This window comes from Panthera uncia (genome assembly GCF_023721935.1).
Source record: "Panthera uncia isolate 11264 chromosome B3 unlocalized genomic scaffold, Puncia_PCG_1.0 HiC_scaffold_1, whole genome shotgun sequence".
NCBI lineage: Eukaryota > Metazoa > Chordata > Mammalia > Carnivora > Felidae > Panthera > Panthera uncia.
This window is the reverse complement of record NW_026057582.1, coordinates 35,171,871-35,192,634: the sequence shown is the minus strand read 5'-3', so window position 1 is coordinate 35,192,634 and position 20,764 is coordinate 35,171,871. Positions and strand designations below refer to the sequence as shown.

Sequence of the window (20,764 nt, the reverse complement as noted above, 5' to 3'; positions counted from 1 at the left end):
GTATTCCAAGCTGGAGTTGCTATTAATTATCATTATTTTCTCCTCTAAGTACATCATCCTTTGCCATACTGCCAGTATTTATGTTCATTCTGCTTCTTGAATCAGTGGTTTTATCAAACCTAGAGGAAGGATAACTGGTGGGCCACTGCTGATCCAAGGCTGAAGAGTCCTCTCAGGGCTATGTAGAGTACAAAGTCCTCATATTTTTCATTCTATGTTTCACTTGATTTTTTTGGTTGTCACTGAATTTTCTCTGCCTGGGATGTCCCCTTACCCTGCCTTCATTAATTCAGTTCCTCATGTGAGTCTTTCCTGATCTTCCAGGCTACCGTAGTAAGTTTCCCTGTTACACAATCTCACAATGGCCTATGCTTCTTTTCCCCCTCATGCCATTTCCCCCAACTGTAATGAAATGGTCAATTTTGTAACAATTGTTTAATGTCTGTTTCTTCTGGTAAATCATGAGCCCTGTAAGGGTTGAGACTGTGTCTGGCTTTTTCACCACTGTCTCCTCAGCACTTAACTCAGTGCCCAGCACATAATGGGTACTCAATAAATACCTATTGAATGAATAGACAGCATCCTGCAGGAGACTCTTGCCATGTCCCTTTCGGATCCTATTGTAGAGGAGACTGCATTTCAGAAACGGATTTCTATTCTCAAATACAATTTGCAATTGCTTTAGGTGCACCTGTAACAGGTAAAACAATTTGTTACAAAACAATTCCAGCTACTCTTTCAGTAGCTCAATTTAAATTTCTAGCCTGCAAAGCAACTCTTTACAAAGGCTGAATCCTTAGATGTGACTCAGACCTTATCAGACCTTTTTTTTTTCCAAAACAGAACTAAGGGAAAGACAATAAGATACCAATAGAGAGGGAAGTATAGTGCAGCCACATCCTTGACCCTAACCCACAGAGCCTCTTATTCTCAGATTTAGAAACATCCTGCCACCAACAGGATTTAACTCAGCAACACTACCACTGAAATGGGCATGGTGATAGTTTACCTGCCTGAGGCCTTTAGGCCATCCCAGCCTCAGCTTTAGAATCTTTCTGAGCACGTCTATTTAACACCAGAGACAGATAAGAGGGGAATATTTGGTTGTGAAATACCACACTGCAGCTCCTTGGGTCCAAGACATGGGACTTGGAAATGAGTGGGAACAGAGTAAAGTACTCTGGGCAGGAGGTTGTCTGAGTCTATCTGGAAAGTCTGTTAATATAGCACCTCTGCCCTGCTGCAACTCTTGGTATTATAATTTTGATGTAGTCCTTTTGATGTGGGCCCTTAAAGAGATTCTCTTCTACTCCTTGTCCAAAATAGGATTTTCCTAAAATCACAACTTTAAACATTTTTATGGAGGTGTATATGATGATTAATCCCACTCAGTAAGAATTTTATTCTGAACACCTTCAGATTAAATTATCAGAATTAATAAACATACATATGTATATTCGTGGCAATGTTCTCTCAAACTTGTTCCTTCCTCTAGTGGAGCTCATACGGTTCATGTGGATGGCTCCTTGTCATCTTTTGGGTCTCAGACAGACGTCAAAGAGGCTGGGCCTGACCACTCACTCTAATTAGTCCCCTCCTCCTTTCCTCTCTTTTGTAGACCCTGTGATTTTCTTTCATACCATTTATCACAAGTCTTCATATATTGTGTTCATTCATTAATTCTGTCTATTCCACTAGACTGTAAGGTTCCCAAGGGCAGGAGCCTTGTTTGTTTTGTTCACTTTTGTATTCCTGGGGCCTAGCGCAGTGTTTGACATAGAGTAGGTGCTCCCCAAAAAACTACTGAATATTTCCTTTGTCGTTTCACTTATACTTGTTCCTGCTACTGCACTTTACTTCCTACTACTGCATCGTAACTCCCTGGGGGATAGGAAACAACTACAACGCCCCTTCCCTCCCTTCCCTCCATCATCGCGCCAGTAACGAGAAAGCAATTCCCTTGTTGAGAAGCCACCGGCTTCTCCCCGGGCGGCTGTCATGCACCCAAAGGTGTCCAGAATGCTGTTAGTGATAGAGTGTCTGAGTCAGGAGAGCTGTCAAATGTTTTTACGGTTACACTCACAGTTCTTGGGCACTCGAAACTGCGAACTACTGTCATTACAATTAAGTGGCAATTAGCACAATATTGAAGTGTGCCTGCGTGCGTGTGTTACTTTGCGTAACGAATCGAGGCGTCCTACACCATCTCTCTGAAATGAAATCCAGATGGACAGACACGTCCTCCCTTACTTGCGCGCCAAGAAGCTGAGTCTCCTGCAGCAGCAACTCTGCCCAATGGGGGGCGGAAGCATCCCAATAACTCTCTCCTTTAAGATGTGTAGGTGGGTGGAGAGAAATTCGCGTTCAAAGACTTTTTGACTCTATTCGCTCTCCGTAGCGCCTTAGCCCGTTTGAGTTTCAATGCGCGTTGTTGTTTGACGAAGGGAGTACTATACACCGCCCGCTGCTCTCCTGATCATGGCTTCTCCGAGTTCCTTCACCTACTATTGCCCTCCATCTTCCTCACCTGTGTGGTCAGAGCCGCTGTACAGTCTGAGGCCGGAGCACGCGCGGGAGCGGTTGCAGGACGACTCGGTGGAAACAGTCACGTCCATAGAACAGGTGAGGCGGCCGGGTTGAGCGAGGCGCCCGCGCGGGGGCTTCTGGGAGCGAGAGTCCGGTCCGCAGGGCCGTCGGGGTGCGAAACTCACCGGGGAACTACTACTCCCACAGTGCACCGCGGCGCCTCCCCTCTGGGAAGCTCTGGGCAGTTCTGGGCGCCCAGGCTTCGGCTTGGGAATGGAGCATTTGTGCGGTCGGGTTGGGGAGGGGTCGTTCTCAGGGCTGGGTTTGGAGGAGAGGACAGTACCTGGGTCCTCTCTGCTTAAGGAAGCGGAGAGAATAGTGTTCTGTGCCTTGGAGGACTGAAGCACCCCGGGCGGGTCAGGCAGCTTGTTTCATTCCGCCGGGACATTGGGAGGTTCTCGGATGGATAGTGCACTTTCCTCACCTTGCTCGTAGTTTGGGGACATAGAGGGGAAGAGGAGCGGCCAGACTGCCGTTCCATGATCATGCCATTCCATGATCTGTTTAATTACTGACCCACGGGGCCAGATCCTGTAGGGCCTACCTCGTGGGTGGGCATGTTATTTGAGCACCAGCAAAGTATTGGACTCACGATGTTCAACGCTGGAAGTACAAAGAAATAAAACCTTTCCTGACCATGGGCATGGCACAGCTTGGTTGAGGAAAACAGACAGGAAAACAGCACTATTTGAAAAGCGCTAATTAAAATGAAATTTTAGACGACTTATCCTTCATTCATTGAGGCCTCAAACCTATCACTTTGAAAAGCGCTTGAGGAATGAGTAGTGAACTCTAGTTTTGTTTTCCTTTTCTTTCTGCAATTGGAATTGTTCCCAAGTTCTTGTGGAAATGTTTGCCTGTCCTTAGAAGTGGTTGAGATGGTTCTTTTTAGCACTAACAAATAAGCATCAGGCTGCTTTCTAAATAAGATCTCCTATTAAGATCAGTCTCCAGGCTTAACCTTGGAGGGACCTGCTTTGACTTTCATACCTGAATTTGGAATCCTGTATTTAGGCAAAATTCATAGTGATAGTTATCATATTGTATATTTATGACTATAAATATAATTATAAATTAAAAACAAAAAAAAACAAGGACTTGAATAGACAATTATACACATGGTAGCAGAAAGAATATTGTAACTGGAATTGATGCTACATAGGTTTTAGGATTGAAAGGAAACCCTTACCTTTTGAATCTAGCCCCCCAGCTTAGCCCACCAGTGTGTCTTTCTACAGAAACCTTTTGTAAAGATTGCAAAGAAATCTTCCACCAATGAAACCTACAGGATCTTTGCAGTGTTCCTAAGTAACAGACTGTAGAGTTTATTCAGGTCAAGCTTGTTCCTTGGTATGTGATGTAACACTATTAAGTTACTTTTTATGTAGTTAACTGAACTGACTCAGCACTTAAGAATATGGATAGAATACTAGCGGAGAAAAGGGAATCAGAAGTTGGTCTGTTCATTTAGAGACCAGAACAGACTTCCATGTTTAAGGGGCAAGCCAAAAACAGGAACATTAACAGGAGTTTCACTGATCTGCTCTCTTTTTCCTGTACTACTTTTTTTTTTTTTTTTCCCAGTGAAGTGCCCCTGCTTAGTTCCTGCCAAGAAACACTAGCACTTATATTTTAAATGTCTAGGCATAATAAGTGATGCAAAAATGGATGCAGCAAGGGGTGCCTGGGCGGCTCAGTCGGTTGAGGATCTGACTTCAGCTCAGGTCATGATCTCACAGTTCGTGAGTTTGAGCCCCGCATCAGGCTCTGTGCTGAGAGCTCAGCGCCTGGAGGCTGCTTCGAGTTCTGTGTCCCTCTCTCTCTTTATGCTCCTCCCCCACTCACGCTCTGTATCTCTCTCTCAAAAATGAATAAACATTAAAAAAAAATTTTTTTTTTTTTTAAATGGATGAGCAAGATTCTGGGCTGCCAAAGGGTCAGCCAAGACCTGGGCTGGGTGTGGAAGCTAGGTTTCTGATATGGAACATAGTTATAATATGGTGTCTTTCAAATCTAGGCTCTACTGTGTGTTCGATAATAGAGCATCTTATATGTCTTTTCCATGTCATTCTTCCAGCTCACATTTTAAAAGTCTGGGATAAACGGTTCCAGAGAGTAGGAAGATGATATAGTATCTCATACTAATGTTTACCTCAGTGCCAGCACTAGTAATCAGTAGTATCCATTTACTGGGTCCCAGTTCTGTGCTAAATGCCCTCCATATAGATTGTATCATTCAATCCTTTTCCATTTCACAGACAAGAAAACCGAGGCTTAGAGAAGTACTAGTTTGGTAGGTGAATGATGATATATATTCATAAGAAACTTCGTCAGGAGGAGTTGTCTACAGAAGATACTACTGTTATTCTTTCGGTTCTGTCCATTTATTCATAGGGATTTACCAACAGGGTTCAATTTTGTGCCATTGCCAATAGGAACAAATGTTTGTCTCCTGATTCCTATCTGATTGTCAGGAGACTTAATTATTTGTTCAACAATACTTTGATTATAGGAATTTAAACCTATAAACAATAAAGAGCCCTTAGCTATGGATTCTTCTGTACTATTCATTCACATTTTTATTTGTTCAACAACTACTTGGGTGCCTTCTATGTGCCACACACTGTTCAAGGCATTGGACATAAGGCAGTGAACAAAAGAGGCCAAGTCGGTGCCTTTATGAAACTTTGTTCTGGGCCAGGGAGGCAGTCAACAAAATGGGGGGAAATCTATCCGTCCATCCATCTATCTATCTATCTATCTATCTATCTAATTTACTTAGAAGTGCTGTAGAGAAAAAGAAAGTAGGATAAGAGACATGGAGTATGCCAGGAAAGGGTCGGAGCAGAAGAGTTTTATATAAGGAGGTAAGGGAAGGCCTCTGCTGATGTGCCTGCCACTTGCACTGAGACCTGAAATAAGTAAGGAAGCAAGCCGTGTGTGTCTGGGGAAAAAGCATTCTGGGCGGAGAAAGCAGTAAGTGGTAAAGGACCTGAGGCCTTCTAGTGCCTGGTGAGTGGAGAGCCACTGTGAGGAGAGAGATTAGTAAACAGGAGAATAGGAGATAAGGTCAGATCTTGTAGGGCCTTACAGACCACTGTAAGTATACTTTCGAATACCCTGATTGTGATGGGAAGCCATTTGGCTGGATAGTTTTCTCTTTACCTCCCCAGATCCACTCTACCCTTTTCCACCCTGTCTACAAATGTGCCCCAAGAGGTCACCTGCATGGACAGGTTCCCTTGGCCTTATGTCTTCTGGGTGTATTTGGCTGTGTTTGTATTGATAGGGGATGAGAGGGAGGGAGAATGAGATCAGCACATTTACTCCTTTCCGGCAGGATTGCACGGTCTGCAGGGTGTTTAGAGTGGAGGCACTCACAACTCTTATCAGACACCTTCCATAGCAGCTGCCTGGTGCCCTCTTCACTCCTTCTCTTCACACTTCCATGCCTAGCAGGGGACCGAGGAGCCTTGTGTTGCCTGCCCCAGAGTACTGCACTCTCCTATGGTTTCCCTTAGGAAAGGAGTGTTTGCCCACACCTTTGTAACTAGTTCCTTTATAAACTCTCCTCAAATCACCCACTTTGAATGTGCCTTCTATTTTCCTGCCAGGAGTCAGACTGGTCTATGATCTGAGACTTTTGACTCAATCTGACCAGTGTTTTAACAGGCCCATGTAGGTCCCTGTTGAGAGGAGATTGTGAGGAGGTGAGGACAGGTGCAGGGAAACCAGGTAGGAGGCTGTTGCAGTACTCCAGGTGATGGGTGTCAGGGCTGTGGTAGTAGAGGCAGTGAGGAGTGGTCAAGTTCTGGGTATTTTTAAAGATTTCTACTTTGACAAGCTCTTTCACTGATGGGTTGGGTGGATGGAGAACCTTTTGCAACTCTAGAAAGCAGGATGTGGTCTTCTTCCTTTTTTTGTGTTATCCGCAATCACCCCATGGCAAATGCTCTGTGACTCAGGCCATAGGTTAATACTGGCACAGTCTCAGAGTTTTGCCAAAAAGAGTTGTTTACAGAAGGCACTACTCCTGTTTTTCTTTTAATTTGTCCTTGAACAGGGACCAAAGCATCCTCCACTTGAAATGGCATGAGGTCATTAGACAACATTCAGTCAAGTAACAATCAACTGTGGAGGATATCTGGAAGGATCATTGGTCTTAGTTCCTGCTCTCACAATTATTTTCTCTTAGAAAAAAGAATATACCTGAAGCAACCACAGAATAATTTACAAGAGCACGTAAGTGCTGAGTTATGCCTGCGTTGCACAAGGGTTTGGGGAGTGGAAGCCAGGGTGTTGTGGGCTAAGGAGGTGGTCAGGACAGTTTCATGGAGAATGTTGGGTTGTAAAGGATGGAGTTGGGGGACAGCTATTCCAGTCAGAGGAGCTGTTAGGAGGGAAAACTCCACTTTACTGGGAATGGAGGGAGCAGGTTGGCTGTGGTAGGAAATTAGATCAGCTGGGTGGGTGAGGCCAATGGAATGGGGGGGGGGGGGGGGGGAGGGATGCAGAGATAGGCAGAGGAGTTGGCTTCAGGTGTTGAGCCTTGTGTCACTGCAGATCCTGATGGAGGGGACGTCAAGGGTCCAGGAATGAATCCTGGACACCTACTGTTGACTTGTTTCAAGTTATAATCTCTGAACGATTATGAAATGGGGGTGAAACAAGTCACTAAATGTGATCAAACCTATTAGTTTTTTGTGCTTCTGATAGAAGGAACCAGAGCTCTGCTTGGTTATGTGGTTAGTAGGCTAGCTGTGGTGAATCAGTTTTGCTTTATTGAAATTCAGCATGTACCATGTTGCTCAACTATAAGACAATTCCAAATATCAAACTCCTCCATTTTTCCTATTAAAAAGGACAAAAAAAAAAAAAGGTTTGGTCCACTTGAAAATATGTGTATTTTTTTTAATGTTAATTTTTTTTGTTTTTTTGAGAGAGAGAGACAGAGTGCAAGTGGGCGGGGTGGGGGATGGCAGAGAAAGAGAGGGGGACACAATCTGAAGCAGGCTCCAGGCTCTGAGCTGTCAGCACAGAACCTGACATGAGGCTTGAACTCTAGAACCACAAGATCATGACCTGAGCTGAAGCTGGACACTTAACCGACTGAGCCACCCACGCGCCCTGAAAATACGTGTACTTTTAAGTATGTAGGTGAACATATCGAATGCCTACTTGCAAAATTTACATTTTAAATTTAGGTACATGTACCTATTTAGAATCACATCCTTTGTAAAATCACAGTAGTTTAGAAATAGTGTTTTTCCTCTTTATTTATAAAAAATTTTTCTCCAAAATCTTCACATACATTTTTGCCCTTAGTATTTTTATCATGCTGGAGCCACATTTTGGATCAACCAATGTATTTTTCCAGACCACATTTTCAGGTTTTTGAGATAAATCCCTTTTGATTATGGGTAAGAATAATTTTATCCCAAGTTACAACTACCCAATTTTGTAACAGTAGAATTCTTTTACAATGTGTCCCGTAGGTGTATATCTGTGATCACTGCAACTCAGCTACTATTTACTTTTTAAAATGATCTTTAAAAGGGTTTACAGTGGGCGCTTAGTGTGAGTTCGTAGCCTCAGGAATAATTGCTAAATCTGTGCTTAATTTGTCATCTTTCCTTGGTACCATCAGCTTATTTTTTATAAGCAGCCCAAACCAGACCTTGACTGAGGTTGTTTTAGGCTGATACATCAACCCCAACTGGTATTTTGTATTTAAAATAAAGGGATTGGGAGGACTTCCTATAGGAAGAGGTACATTGTAAGGATTGCTTATAAAATGACTTCTTTTTCCTGAGGGTTTTTTTTTTTTTTTCCGGGAAATCCTGGCCTTATATTTAATCTAATAATTCTTTCACTCACTGTATCTGCAGCATCAGCATGAGTCTCAGGCAGCAAATCTGCTTTTTGGAAGGGTCCTCCTCTGGGAGAGAGGGAGAGATGTGGAAGAAGGGGCTTGATAGTCCGTGATATGAAAGTTAGTGCACCATTAGACCGGCTTTGGATGGAAGCTGTGGAAGACAAAGTACCAAATGCATTAGTTGGTTTTTACCACTTATCCATGAATGGAGAGTATTCTGTGCTTCTGAATGGCTTTTTTCTGTCTGGCATTATTTTGGGGCTCCTAACAGTTACCAAGCCAAGTTCTTTAGGACTCAAAACATAAATATCTATTTATGGCTTCTGGGACCATAGTTCTTAGATATGAAATAAGCAGATGCACCAGAAGGTGAGCACTCAATTCTTTAGATCTTAAGGATCCCCTTCGTTTGTTTGTTTATTTACTTATTATTTTTCTTTGACTTAAGCTTTTACTTCATGTGCCCATAACAGAAAGCAACAGTACTGAGGAAATGGAACTGTGGACACCAGCAGTAACCAGAGAACTAGGGACTGGGGAAAAGGTTGAACCAGCAGACCTCAAAGAATGGGGGCTGTGGGCTGATTCCAAACAAAGGGAGACTTGCAGCTGCCACCAGTAGTTCCCCGCATGGAATCTGAAGACGGAACCAAGGGCTGGGGTTTAGAAGTTACTGCAGATTGGCTCATAGCAGGCCCTGTGCACACCGCCGGTAACATCCAGTCTGGATTAAGCCAGCAGACTCCATTAATGGAGACTGTGGACTGGAGCTAGGGAAGGGATTCCGACGTGGAATTGCGGATTGAACCAAGGGCTAAGGACTGGAGCTAGACTGACCAGTAACCCTAGACGGGGAAGCCAATCAGATGGGGAGCTCCACGGAGAGGAGCCTGCCAGTGGCCCTCAGGAATGGTGAGAAAGACCATGAACTCAAAAGGGCTTGCAGGGCACCACACCTGTGCTTCTCATTGTCTCCTCATGCCATCACAGGTTTTTCTTTGGATCCCACCTGATCTGGTAAAAACCGCAATTCAGCTGAATAAATTTGAAGATCTAATTGGCTTTATTAAACAATTCATTAATTGGGCAGCATCCATTCCAGCAGGTAGAAAGGAACTCCAAAGAGCTACAGAAAGGGAGAAGTTTTTAAAAGTAGAACAAAGAAGTCATACACAGAAAGAAAGGTTTATTTTGGGCAGTCACCCTTTCCATGGCCACGTCCATGGAGAGGCCCCATGTGACAAGTTACCTTATTGGCACTGACCAGAAAATGCTTGACTGGTTAAGATTACGTTTCTAGGGGAGGTTGAAAGTGCAGTTAGGTTAGATGATTAAGCCCCAGGTTGGCGACATGGCCTAGCATAAGTGACTTTATTTGGGCCTGTGGTTTTCTTTTTAACACAGTTGTTGATTTTTAAGATCTATTCCCCTCTTCTTGGACAACTGAGCTACTTCTAGATTTTGGATATTAGCTGCTGTCAATGCTACATCCTTGTAGAAGTCTTTTTGTGAGCATATATTTTCATTTCTCTTGAGGAGAGACCTAAAAGTGGAATTGTTGCATCATGCGGTGGGTGTATGCTGAGTTTTATAAGAAACTGCTGGCCTTTTCCAGAGTGGTTGTACATTTTATACCCTCACCCACATTGTATAATAAGAGCGCTGGTTGCTCCACAACTTGCCAACATTTGGTGTTGTTGGTTTTTTCAACTTTAGTGACTCTGCTGGTGGGTGTGGGTGGTGTTGTGTTCTTTTTGTTTGTTTGTTTTTATTTTTGTTTTTAAAAAATGTTCATTTATTTTGAGAGAGTGCTTTCGCACGTGAACGAGGGAGGGACAGACAAAGCCGGGGGGGAGGGGGAGAGAGAGAGAGAGAGAGGGAGAGGGAGGGAGAGAGAATCCCAACCAGGCGACAGAGCCTGATGCAGAGCTCGATCTCTCAAACTGTAAGATCATGACCTGAGCCGAAACCAGCTGAGCCATACAGGCATCCCAATAGGTAGTATTATGAGGAGAAAAATTACTTGTGACACTTGTAAAAGGAAGTCTGTATTCAAGACTTTATTACCATGGTGATGTTTGTGGTAGGGGAGAGAGATTGGGCTCAACTCTGAATACAAGGGAAAGTGGGAATTTATAGTCAGGGAGCAAGCTGGAGGGATTGGTGGATGGAAACCTACTAAGAGGACTCGTCAGGAGAAAGAAATTCTAGCTAACCCAATTTAGCAGGATTCCTCCTCAAGGCAGGCCAGGGTAAGCTGACATCACTGGGGGACAGTGGAGGATGAGGAACCCAGTCAGATACTGAGGATGACCAGATAATAAGGATCGGGGATTCATAAGAGATGAATCACCGGGTTCTACTCCTTAAGTCAAGACTACACTCTATGTCTTGGCAATCAAAAAGAATGAAATCTTGCCATTTGCAACTACGTGGTTGGAACTGGAGGGTATTATGCTAAGCGAAATTAGTCAGAGAAAGACAAATATCATATGACTTCACTCATATGAGGACTTTAAGAGACAAAACAGATGAACATAATGGAAGGGAAACAAAAATAATATAAAAACAGGGCGGGGGACAAAACAGAAGAGACTCATAAATATGGGGAACAAACTGAGGGTTGCTGGAGGGGTTGTGGGAGGGGGTATGGGCTAAATGGGTAAGGAGCATTAAGGAATCTACTGAAATCATTGCTTTACTATATACTAACTAATTTGGATGTAAATTATAAAAAATAAATAAATTATTAGATTAAAAAAAAGACTACACTGTGTGTTAACTTCAGAATTAAAAAAAAAAAAGGACGGGGGATGCTGGCTAAACCAATTTGTAGGATTCTTGCTAAAATGGGGTGAGGCAAAGATGGCCACAGAAGTACAAAAGTCAAGGCCAGGTTAGGATATGGATGCATTGTATATGTGTCTGCAAATGTATTTATCTTTTCAAAAATCTTTCTTATGCTTGGATAAAGTAGTCATGGTGAAATTGGGTATTAAGTGTTTTGTTTTGTTTTGATCCTTAATCACGTCATCCAACATTTTATTATAAAAAATATTAAGTATACAGAACAGTTGATAGCATCTGTTTACCCTCTACCTAATTTCTGTCATATAGATGATTAAAGGATTTATTTTATTTTATTTTATTTTATTTTAAGTTTATTTATTTATTTTTGAGAGAGAGCAAGCAGGGGAGGGGCAGAGAGAGAGAAAGAGAGAGAGAATCCCAAGCAAGCTCCACACTGTCAGTGCAGAGCCCAACACAGGGCTGGATCTGAGCCAAAATCAAGAGTCAGACACTCAACCAACTGAGCCACCCAGGCACCCCCTCCTCAAGATTCTATGTCTTTGTGTGTGTGTGTATGTGTGTGTGTGATTTGAATTAGTCAAAGTTATTATTTTTTTTCCAGGCTATTTAAAAATTTTGAAGAGCTAATCCCTTAAAACTAAATCTTCTGGTGACTAATCCTGGTGACGTTTCTTGTAACGTTTCATATAGCAATGTTTCTGAAACAGATCAGATGCTTTACGCCGTCATCCTCCTCCCAAAAGAGTCATATCACTTTCATTAACATGGTCATGAACTGTGCGCCCTGTGCCCAAGGGAGATGAACCTATGGGCCCTTTGCTATTTATGCAAAAGAAAATTATCTGTTGTTATGTGGCTGTTAATCAGCCTTTGTATTGTCCCTGTTGGTAACTGCCTTGCCTTTTGGGGTTCTCATGCTGAAAGGAGAGACTGACTAGAATAGAATAGTCTGTTCCTTTGGGGTAGAAAGGAAGTGTGGAAATCCAAGATAAAGTGAGAGTTCAGGGAAAGTGGGCACGCTTCAGCATCCCTATGCAGTATTGAAGCTGATTTTTTTTTTTTTTAATTCTGATTTGAGAACTATATATTCAGAGTTTTCATGACTGAGGTAACTTTGGTTTTTTTTTTTTAATAGTTAATGTCATTTTTCCTGTATTTAAAGTGAGGATTTTGATAAAATTTTTAAAAGGAACTTGGTTATAGATCTTGCCTGTATATATTAAACTGTTGTTAGGACTGCTTCCCTTAATTCTATCCCAAAGGCTAAATTTCTAAATCTCCTAATGTGTTGGAGGTCCCCAAGACTACCCCTAGTTGATTCACTACAGGGATTCAGAGAATTCAGTATATAGGTTGTACTCGTGGTTATGATTTATTACAGCAAAAGCCTACAAAGCGAAATCAGCAAGTGAAAGGCTCACAGGGTGAAGTCTGGAGGAAACCAGACACAAGCTTCCAAGAGTCCTCTGCCAGTGGAGTCACACAGGACGTGCTTCATTTCTCGGGCATCAAATTGTAACAACACATGCAAAGTGCTGTCTACCAGAGAAGCTTGTTAGATACTTGGGGCTCATGATTTTTAGTGGGGGTTCGTCACATACATACCTTCTGCTCAGCACGTCTCCACATTCCAGACTCCCAGAAAGAAAGTAGCTGTTCAGCATAAACAAGATTGTGTATGCGGTTTCGGGACAGTGAGCCACTCATCAGTTCTGGGAATGGTGGGGAGTGTCTCCAAATTCAGGTTTCCAGACAGCATCCAAGGGTCAACCTTTCAAGCTGGACTTTCTAAGGATAGCAGCCTCAGGCCTGCTATGGTAATGCCTTTGTATACAAATAGCTTATCTGCTTTCCTTCTGCTACACAAATCAGAGCAAAGAATGCTTACGTCTTCTTCTCGGTAACAAATTTACTCAGATTTTATATAACACTTGGCAGGCTATGTGGGGAGAAGGGAAGGCAAAAAAGGATGTTGCATGTTGTGGAGATTACTTTGATTTTTCTCTACACCAGATGAGTTCTTTATTAAGCAGGCTCCACGCCCAGCATGGAGCTGATGCGGGTCTTGATCTCATAATCGTGATATCATGACCTAAGCCGAAATCAAGAGTCGGATGGATGCACGACCGACTGAGCCACCCAGGCGCCCCCTCAGATGAGTTCTTTTTAATTTCTATATTAATCCATTACTGTTTGTCAAAACATTTGCAGGCTAATTGCTAAGCATTATTTTTAAAGTTGTACTCTAGGGGTGCCTGGGTGGCTCAGTTGGCTAAGTGTCCGACTTCGGCTCAGGTCATGATCTCGCGGTTCGAGGGTTTGAGCCCTGCATTGGGCTCTGTGCTGACAGCTCACAGCCTGGAGCCTGCTTCAGATTCCGTGTCTCCCTCTCTCTCTGCCCTTCCCCTGCTCGTGCTCTCTCTGTCTCTCAAAAATAAATAAACGTTAAAGTTGTACTCTAGAAACCATACTGTGAGCTCTAGCGATCCTTTTCTAAGATATACCAGTTCCTAAAGACAACACATAGACTGGGAGTAAATTTTTGTAAATCATGTGTTTGATAAGGGATTGTGTTTAGAATATATAAGGAATTATTACAGCTCAGTAATAAAAGGACAACAATAATAAAAAAAAAGAATGAAGTATCTGAATAGGCATTTCTCTAAAGAAGATATACAAATGGCCAATAAGCCCCTAAAAAGATAGTCAACATCATTAGCCATCAGAGAATTGTAATCAATGAAACATTGCGTCACAGCCACTAGGATGGGTATAACCAAACCCACAGAGAATAACATGTGTTGGGGGGGCGCCTGGGTGGCTCAGTCGGTTAAGCGGCCAACTTCGGCTCAGGTCTCATGATCTCGCGGTCCGTGAGTTTGAGCCCCGCGTCGGGCTCTGTGCTGACAGCTCAGAGCCTGGAGCCTGTTTCAGATTCTGTGTCTCCCTCTCTCTGACCCTCCCCCGTTCATGCTCTGTCTCTCTCTGTCTCAAAAATAAATAAACGTTAAAAAAAAAAAATAACATGTGTTGGTAAGGATGTGAAGAAAGTAGAACACTCATACATTGCCTGTGGAAATGTAAAATGGTATTCCTGCTTTGGAAAACAGTCTAGGGGCACCTTGGTGGCTCAGTCAGTTAAGCATCCAACTCTTGGGCTCAGGTCATGATCTCACAGTTTGGTTCAAGCTCCTCATCAGGCTCTGCACTGACAAGTGAGAAGCCTGCTTGGGATTCTCTCTCCCTCTCTCTGCCCCTCCCCTCTGGCACTCTCTCTCTCTCTCTCTCTCTCAAAATAAATAAGTAAACTTTAAAAAAACAGACAGCCTAACAGTTACTCAAAGAGTTAAACCTAGAGTTACCATATGATCCGGTCATTCCATGCCTTAGGTCTCTGCCTGTATCTAAGTAGAAATGAAAACATATGTCCATCCAAAAACCCGTATAAGAATGTTCATAGTGACTTTATTTGTAATAGTCCCAAAGTGGGAACACAACTCAAATGCCCATCAACTGATGAATGATAAACTAAATGTGATATATCCATAAAATGGAATTTTACTTGGCAATAAAAAGAAGTGAAGTAATGGTCCATGCCACAACATGGATGAAGCTTGGAAACATGCTAAGTGAAAGAAGACAGTCACAAAGGACTGTATATCATGTGATTACATTTATATGAAATATCCAGAATAGACAAATCCATAAAGATAGAAAGTAGATGGGTGGTTGACAGGGGCTGGGGAGGGTGGAGGGTTGGGGGTGACTGTTGATGGGTGCAACATTTCTTTCTTGGGTAGTGAAAATGTTCTAGAATTGATTGTGGTGATGGATGCACAACTCTGTGAGTGGACCAAAAGCCATTGAATCATGCACTTTAAGTAGATGAATCGAATGATGTGTGAATTATATCTCAATGAAGCCATTAGGAAAATATGCCAGTTCTTGGGTGCTGGGTGGCTTAGTCGGTTAAGCATCTGCCTTTGGCTCAGGTCACGATCTCACAGTTTGTGGGTTTGAGCCCTGCGTTGGGCTCTGTGCAGACAGCTCAGAGCCTGGATCCTGCTTCAGATTCTGTGTCTCCCTCTCTCTGCCTCTCCCCCACTCACACTCTGTGTCTTTCTCTCAAAAAAAAAAATAAACATTAAAACAAATTTTTTTTCAAAAAGAAAAATATGCCAGTTTTTTTTAAGATTTTTTTTTTTTTTTAGCATTTATTCATTTTTGAAAAATTTTTTTTTTCAACGTTTATTTATTTTTGGGACAGAGAGAGACAGAGCATGAACGGGGGAGGGACAGAGAGAGAGGGAGACACAGAATCGGAAACAGGCTCCAAGCTCTGAGCCATCAGCCCAGAGCCTGACGCGGGGCTCGAACTCACGGACCATGAGATCGTGACCTGGCTGAAGTCGGACGCTTAACCGACTGCGCCACCCAGGCGCCCCTCATTTATTCATTTTTGAAAGGCAGAGAGACAGAGCATGAATGGGGCAGGGGCAGAGAGAGAGGGAGACACAGAATCTGAAGAAGGCTCCAGGCTCCAAGCTGTCAGCACAGAGCCCAACGTGGGACTCGAACTCACAGACTGTGAGATCATGATCTGAGCTGAAGTTGGCCACTTAACCGACTGAGCCACCCAGGCGCCCCAAAAAATATGCCATTTCTTTTTTTTTTTAACGTTTATTTATTTTTGAGACAGAGAGAGATGGATCATGAATGGGGGAGGGTCAGAAAGAGTGGGAGACACAGAAACTAAAACAGGCTCCAGGCTCTGAGCTGTCAGCACAGAGCCCAACGCGGGGCTCGAAATCATGGACTGCGAGATCATGACCTGAGCTGAAGTCGGACGCTAAACTGACTGAGCCACCCAGGCACCCCAAAAATATGCCATTTCTTAAGAGAAGATAAAGGGAATTGTTATTTGTCCATTTTTATGAACAGCTGACCTATAACACTCAGGTATTTATTAGAATTCATAACTTAGATTTTCAGGCATGAGTTCGTTACTAACTGCATTGGAATATCACTTGTTCATTCTGCAGAAGAGTGATTAGGAAATCCGAAGAGAAATGACACTGTGTTGGGAATATTTTAAGCACTTTCTGCTTTATGTCTGTCAGGTGTCCAAGTTTAGCGATAAACCTCCATTTTCCTCATCTAGTACTTGGCTGCTGTGTTGTACTAGGGGGAGCTGAGGTGGGTCTCTTGGCTGAATGCTTTTCTTCCTAGGGGTCTCAATGTCAGAATGCTAAGGAAGTGATCCATTTGCCCTGAAATATTACTAAGTTGTATGGATTTGTACTGGGGTAAAGGAAATGAGTTTTCCTCCCACTTGGTTTTGTTTCATTCAGAACTCATCAATTCACTTAGCTCTAACAGTATGTTGTAGGCAAATCTTTATGATCTTACTGACGTATGTTTTTTGTATATTTTTCTGTCCCTTTCAGCTTATAGGCAAATACCAAAGTATATCCTAAAACCAAGTATAAATGATTTGAGACTAGCTGCCATTTTAGATGATTCACATCAGCGCTCCCCTCCTCATCACAAATAATTCTTGCACACACGTCAAGGGACTAGATGCTCTAACTCGGTGGATGATTTGGAAATAAAGAATACATTTTGAAATTCCCAGAGAGGACATTATTATGTATCTTGAAATCTCAATGAGGACATGCCTCACTACAAAGAACAGGGATGCCAGTGAAGGAGAAACCCTGTATCCTGTTAACCAATCCACTCCTGCATTGCTGGACCCTTTCCTTACAGAAGTTGAACTGTGTGACCGTGTTGTGATAGGTCTTCAGGGGAAACAGGGGATCCGCTTTTTTTTGTGACCTGATTTTCCGAGATCCTTCATGTTCTGGGACTGTGGAGTCCTTTCTGTGACTTAGGACCAATGACCAGATGTGCTGTTTCTTTGGTGTTTCAGTGATCGATGATGTTCTTGTAAATCCCTTAGGGAATTTTAATACTGTTCAATCTGTATTTAAACGGTTCGATCTGCCAATAAGGAGTATGACCCTTGGCAGGAATTAATTTTATATTTGTGAATGGCCAGTTAAGTGAACACCTAAAGAACTTCATAGAACAGGTGAGCGTAAATCTCTCAAGCAAAATGCCTTGTCTGCTCCCTAAGTAACTGATGCCAGTGTGCCAAACTCCAGAACTGCCATTAGTTTGGATATTTGGATGGTTTACTTCAGAAGTTGATTATAATGCCAGCCTGGTATAGATCATTCTCTGTTTCTTCTGTCCTGAGCCTGTCACCCTGCCGAGTCCCTGTTTCTAGTCTTACAGTATCGTGAAGTACAAAACCACACCAGGCAACTGCAACCAATGGGCATTTGTGGCAACAGGAAGAAAAAGTTGATAGAGGCTCATTGGTATTTGTTTTCTCTCTCTCCCATCTCCTGCGTTCTTACCAGGCAAAAGTAGAAGAAAAGATCCAAGACGTCTTCAGTTCTTACAAGTTCAACCACCTTGTACCAAGGTAAGCATTTAGGAGTTTGAGGGGATCTGGGAGAACACCCCCTCCTCTGTGAGTCTTTCTTCTTTCCTCCATGATGAGCCTGTTCAACCTGGGGGATAAGTCTGCCATGAGACGGGTTTCTTGACCTTGTAGTGCCCTAGGTAAGCATGTGACCCCAAGCCCTTCCTCTGTTAGCGGTTTAGAGGAGATGCTCCCCTCAAGCTGAGCCAGCCTGTGTTATGTGGGGGTACCCCTCAAGGCCTGAACTCTGAGCTCTGAAGACGGGGAGAGGAAATTCATGTTTCTGCTGCTCAGTTGTGACCTGCTACTCTGGTGGTTTTCTTTCTCGGATTATGCTTTGAAACAGACGTAGAGCCCAAGGGGGCAGCAAAGGATGGATTCTCTTGATGTATGCTGTGATCTGATGGGAGGATGGGCCGAGCTGCGCCTTCTCCCAGCCTGGCCCCTGTTGCTAAGCGTGCAGCTGCTCCCAGGGATTCAGTTTCTGGGGAGAAAATAAACAGCGCCTTTTTGCTTTCCTTGGCACTTAGCAAGTTAAAGTTTTCTAAGCAATTTGATGTTAGAGATTCCAAAAAGGGGATTATAAGCAGAAACTTATTAGTTAAGTTGAACCTTTATTTTCTCTTGTTTCTAGCTTATACCGTATTACACTAGAGCTTCCTGAGGTTCTTGCCTCCCTTTATTAGCATGCCTCTTCCTGTCATGGGTTGTTCCTCTAGAACCGGACTGTATCGCATTTCCAGCCATCAGGATGGATCAGTAGTCTGAAGCTGTGTGTGGCCATCATTTTACCTCAGTGACACAGCATGCTGTCTGGACCACCTCTGGGCCAAGGCGAGCGGGGCTGCTGGCTGATTGGCTGTAGGGAGAGGAGGGCAGGTGCCCCTGCCCAAGCCCCTGCGCCTGGGTGCCTTCACTGACTGAAGCGTGACACGTGGTTCTAGCCTGAGTGAACCTTGTGGCTTTTATTCCCCACCATTGTAGTTTGCCACTATTTCCTTGAAAAAGAGATTTTCTTCTGCAAGTTCTGATGAGCCAAGGCAGAAAATCATTGGAAAAGGCAAACTGGAAAAAAGGGAAAGGCAGGTAGGAAGGTTATCTTTGTTTTTCTTCCCTGGGAAAAGAAAGAGGGAAATTACCAACTAATGAAAGGAGCGTTTTCCCGAACTGCTAAACTAAATCTCTGTGTTAACCTAAAGGTCAGGCCTCAATAAATGAATGCCACAGCTGGAGATTAGGAAATGAAGCTCATTTGTTTAGACAGCTCGGGGGCTGAAACTAATATAACATAGTATGTCACCTCTACTTAAATAATAAAATTTTTTAATTTTTTCTTAAACCTTTATTTTTATTTTTGAGAGAGAGAGACAGAGTGCAAGCAGGGGAGGGACAGAGAGAGGGAGACAGAATCCGAAGCAGGCTCCAGGCCCTGAGCTGTCAGCACGGAGCCTGATACGGGGCTCGAACTCAGGAGCCGTGGCATCCTGACCTGAGCTGACATCAGACGCTTAACCGACTGAGCCACCCAGGTGCTCTCCCCGCCCCCCCCCCTTTTTAAAAAATTTTTTTAATCCAAAGATTTTTTTAAAGTAGGTTTTTAAAAACATTTATTTTCTTCCAGATTTTTATTTAAATATGGTTTCTATCTTAGAATAATCTCTTAAGATACATTAAATGGAAAAATAAAAATACAGAAAAATATATGAAGTAATCTACCATTTGTGCTAAAGATACAGCAGAGTATTTTTACAGAAAAGTAAATAAACAGCTGAAGGGGGCAGGTAGGCACCAACTCTGCCCAGTCCAGGGGAGGCTTCCCCAGAGGCGGAGGGACTTGGTGGTGGTGAGGGGCGTGATTGCTTTCGGTGGGTCTTTGTGTTTAGCAGTTGCTTCCCCGGTGACTCACCTGATTGGGCTGAGTCTCTGTCTACTGTCTAAGGCTCTGTGCACACATACATGTCCCCAGGGTCCCCAAAGGGACCTTTGATCATTTGACATCCCTTTCCACCCACCATCAGAATAGAGCCCTGGGACTTTTCTTTTATTCTGAGGGGGAATGGGAGGTTACATAGTCTGGAAGGAAGAAGTTGTGTTTTGGAAGTGGTTGTGGAGGACAATAAAAAACATTAAATCCCCTGAATTCAGAGGTCTTAGGTCAGGTGTGGGTGGAAAACAAAAATGTTCCTCTTGGGTTTGGATCCTCTTAGAAAGAGAATATATCAGGGCTCTGGGTTTATTTCATGAATCTGACATTTCCCATTTTGTCATTGTTGCCTCTAAAAATGAGTGTTTTAAAGGATGCCAGTAAACATTTCATTATGTCACAGCACGCTAATTAATGTTAGAGATGTTACATATTTTGCTGAATGGCTGAGTGAATGGTGGATATAAATCAACATATCGATAGAAGGCTAAAGCCAGATATCACATCCTAGAACAAACTTCTAGGATGAAAGAATAAACCTGAAAATTTAGCAAATTTTTAAAATATTCTCACAATTTCAATATTCAGCGTTTTAGATGTCAAATGTAAAAAGCGTGACACAATGCAGGAACAAAGCTTCTTTTTTAGCTGAGCTGAATATTCTGTTATTAGCAATAAATCTAAACGGCATGGCTTGTTTGTCTTTGAGGCTATGATACCGATCCGTGTGATAGAATCGCACACACACTCAGGACCACTGACCACGCACAGGTCCAGGGATGCTAGGAATGATGCTGAGGGAGACATTTGCCTATTGAACCTTCCAGTGCCACAGCCAGATATCTACCAGATTTGGCTGAAGTTCAAGGCTGAAGCTGAATGTTGATCCATCCTACAATTATTCCCTATTCTATAAATGATTTCCCTCCTTCTCTAAAACTGTGAAACCTGCATCCTGTCCTGGAGTGAGATGCTTTCAACACTTTTGTTTGCCAGTAGGCTGCTTTCCCGTGAAAGTTAATTTTTCATTCCCCGTGGTTATTCTCACTATTCCACACACTTGTGAATTTACTCT

The 20,764-nt window shown here is 43.1% G+C and overlaps 1 protein-coding gene across 1 annotated transcript in view; it reads left to right on the top strand.

The window, feature by feature from the left end:
• The first annotated feature begins 2,478 nt into the window (after positions 1–2,478).
• Positions 2,479–20,764, top strand: part of FNTB (farnesyltransferase, CAAX box, beta) — a 67,056-nt gene continuing 48,770 nt past the window's right edge. The window contains exons 1-2 of the mRNA XM_049611482.1: positions 2,479–2,622; positions 17,701–17,765. Coding sequence (XP_049467439.1) covers positions 2,479–2,622; positions 17,701–17,765 — 209 coding nt within the window. The remainder of the gene's footprint in view (positions 2,623–17,700; positions 17,766–20,764) is intronic.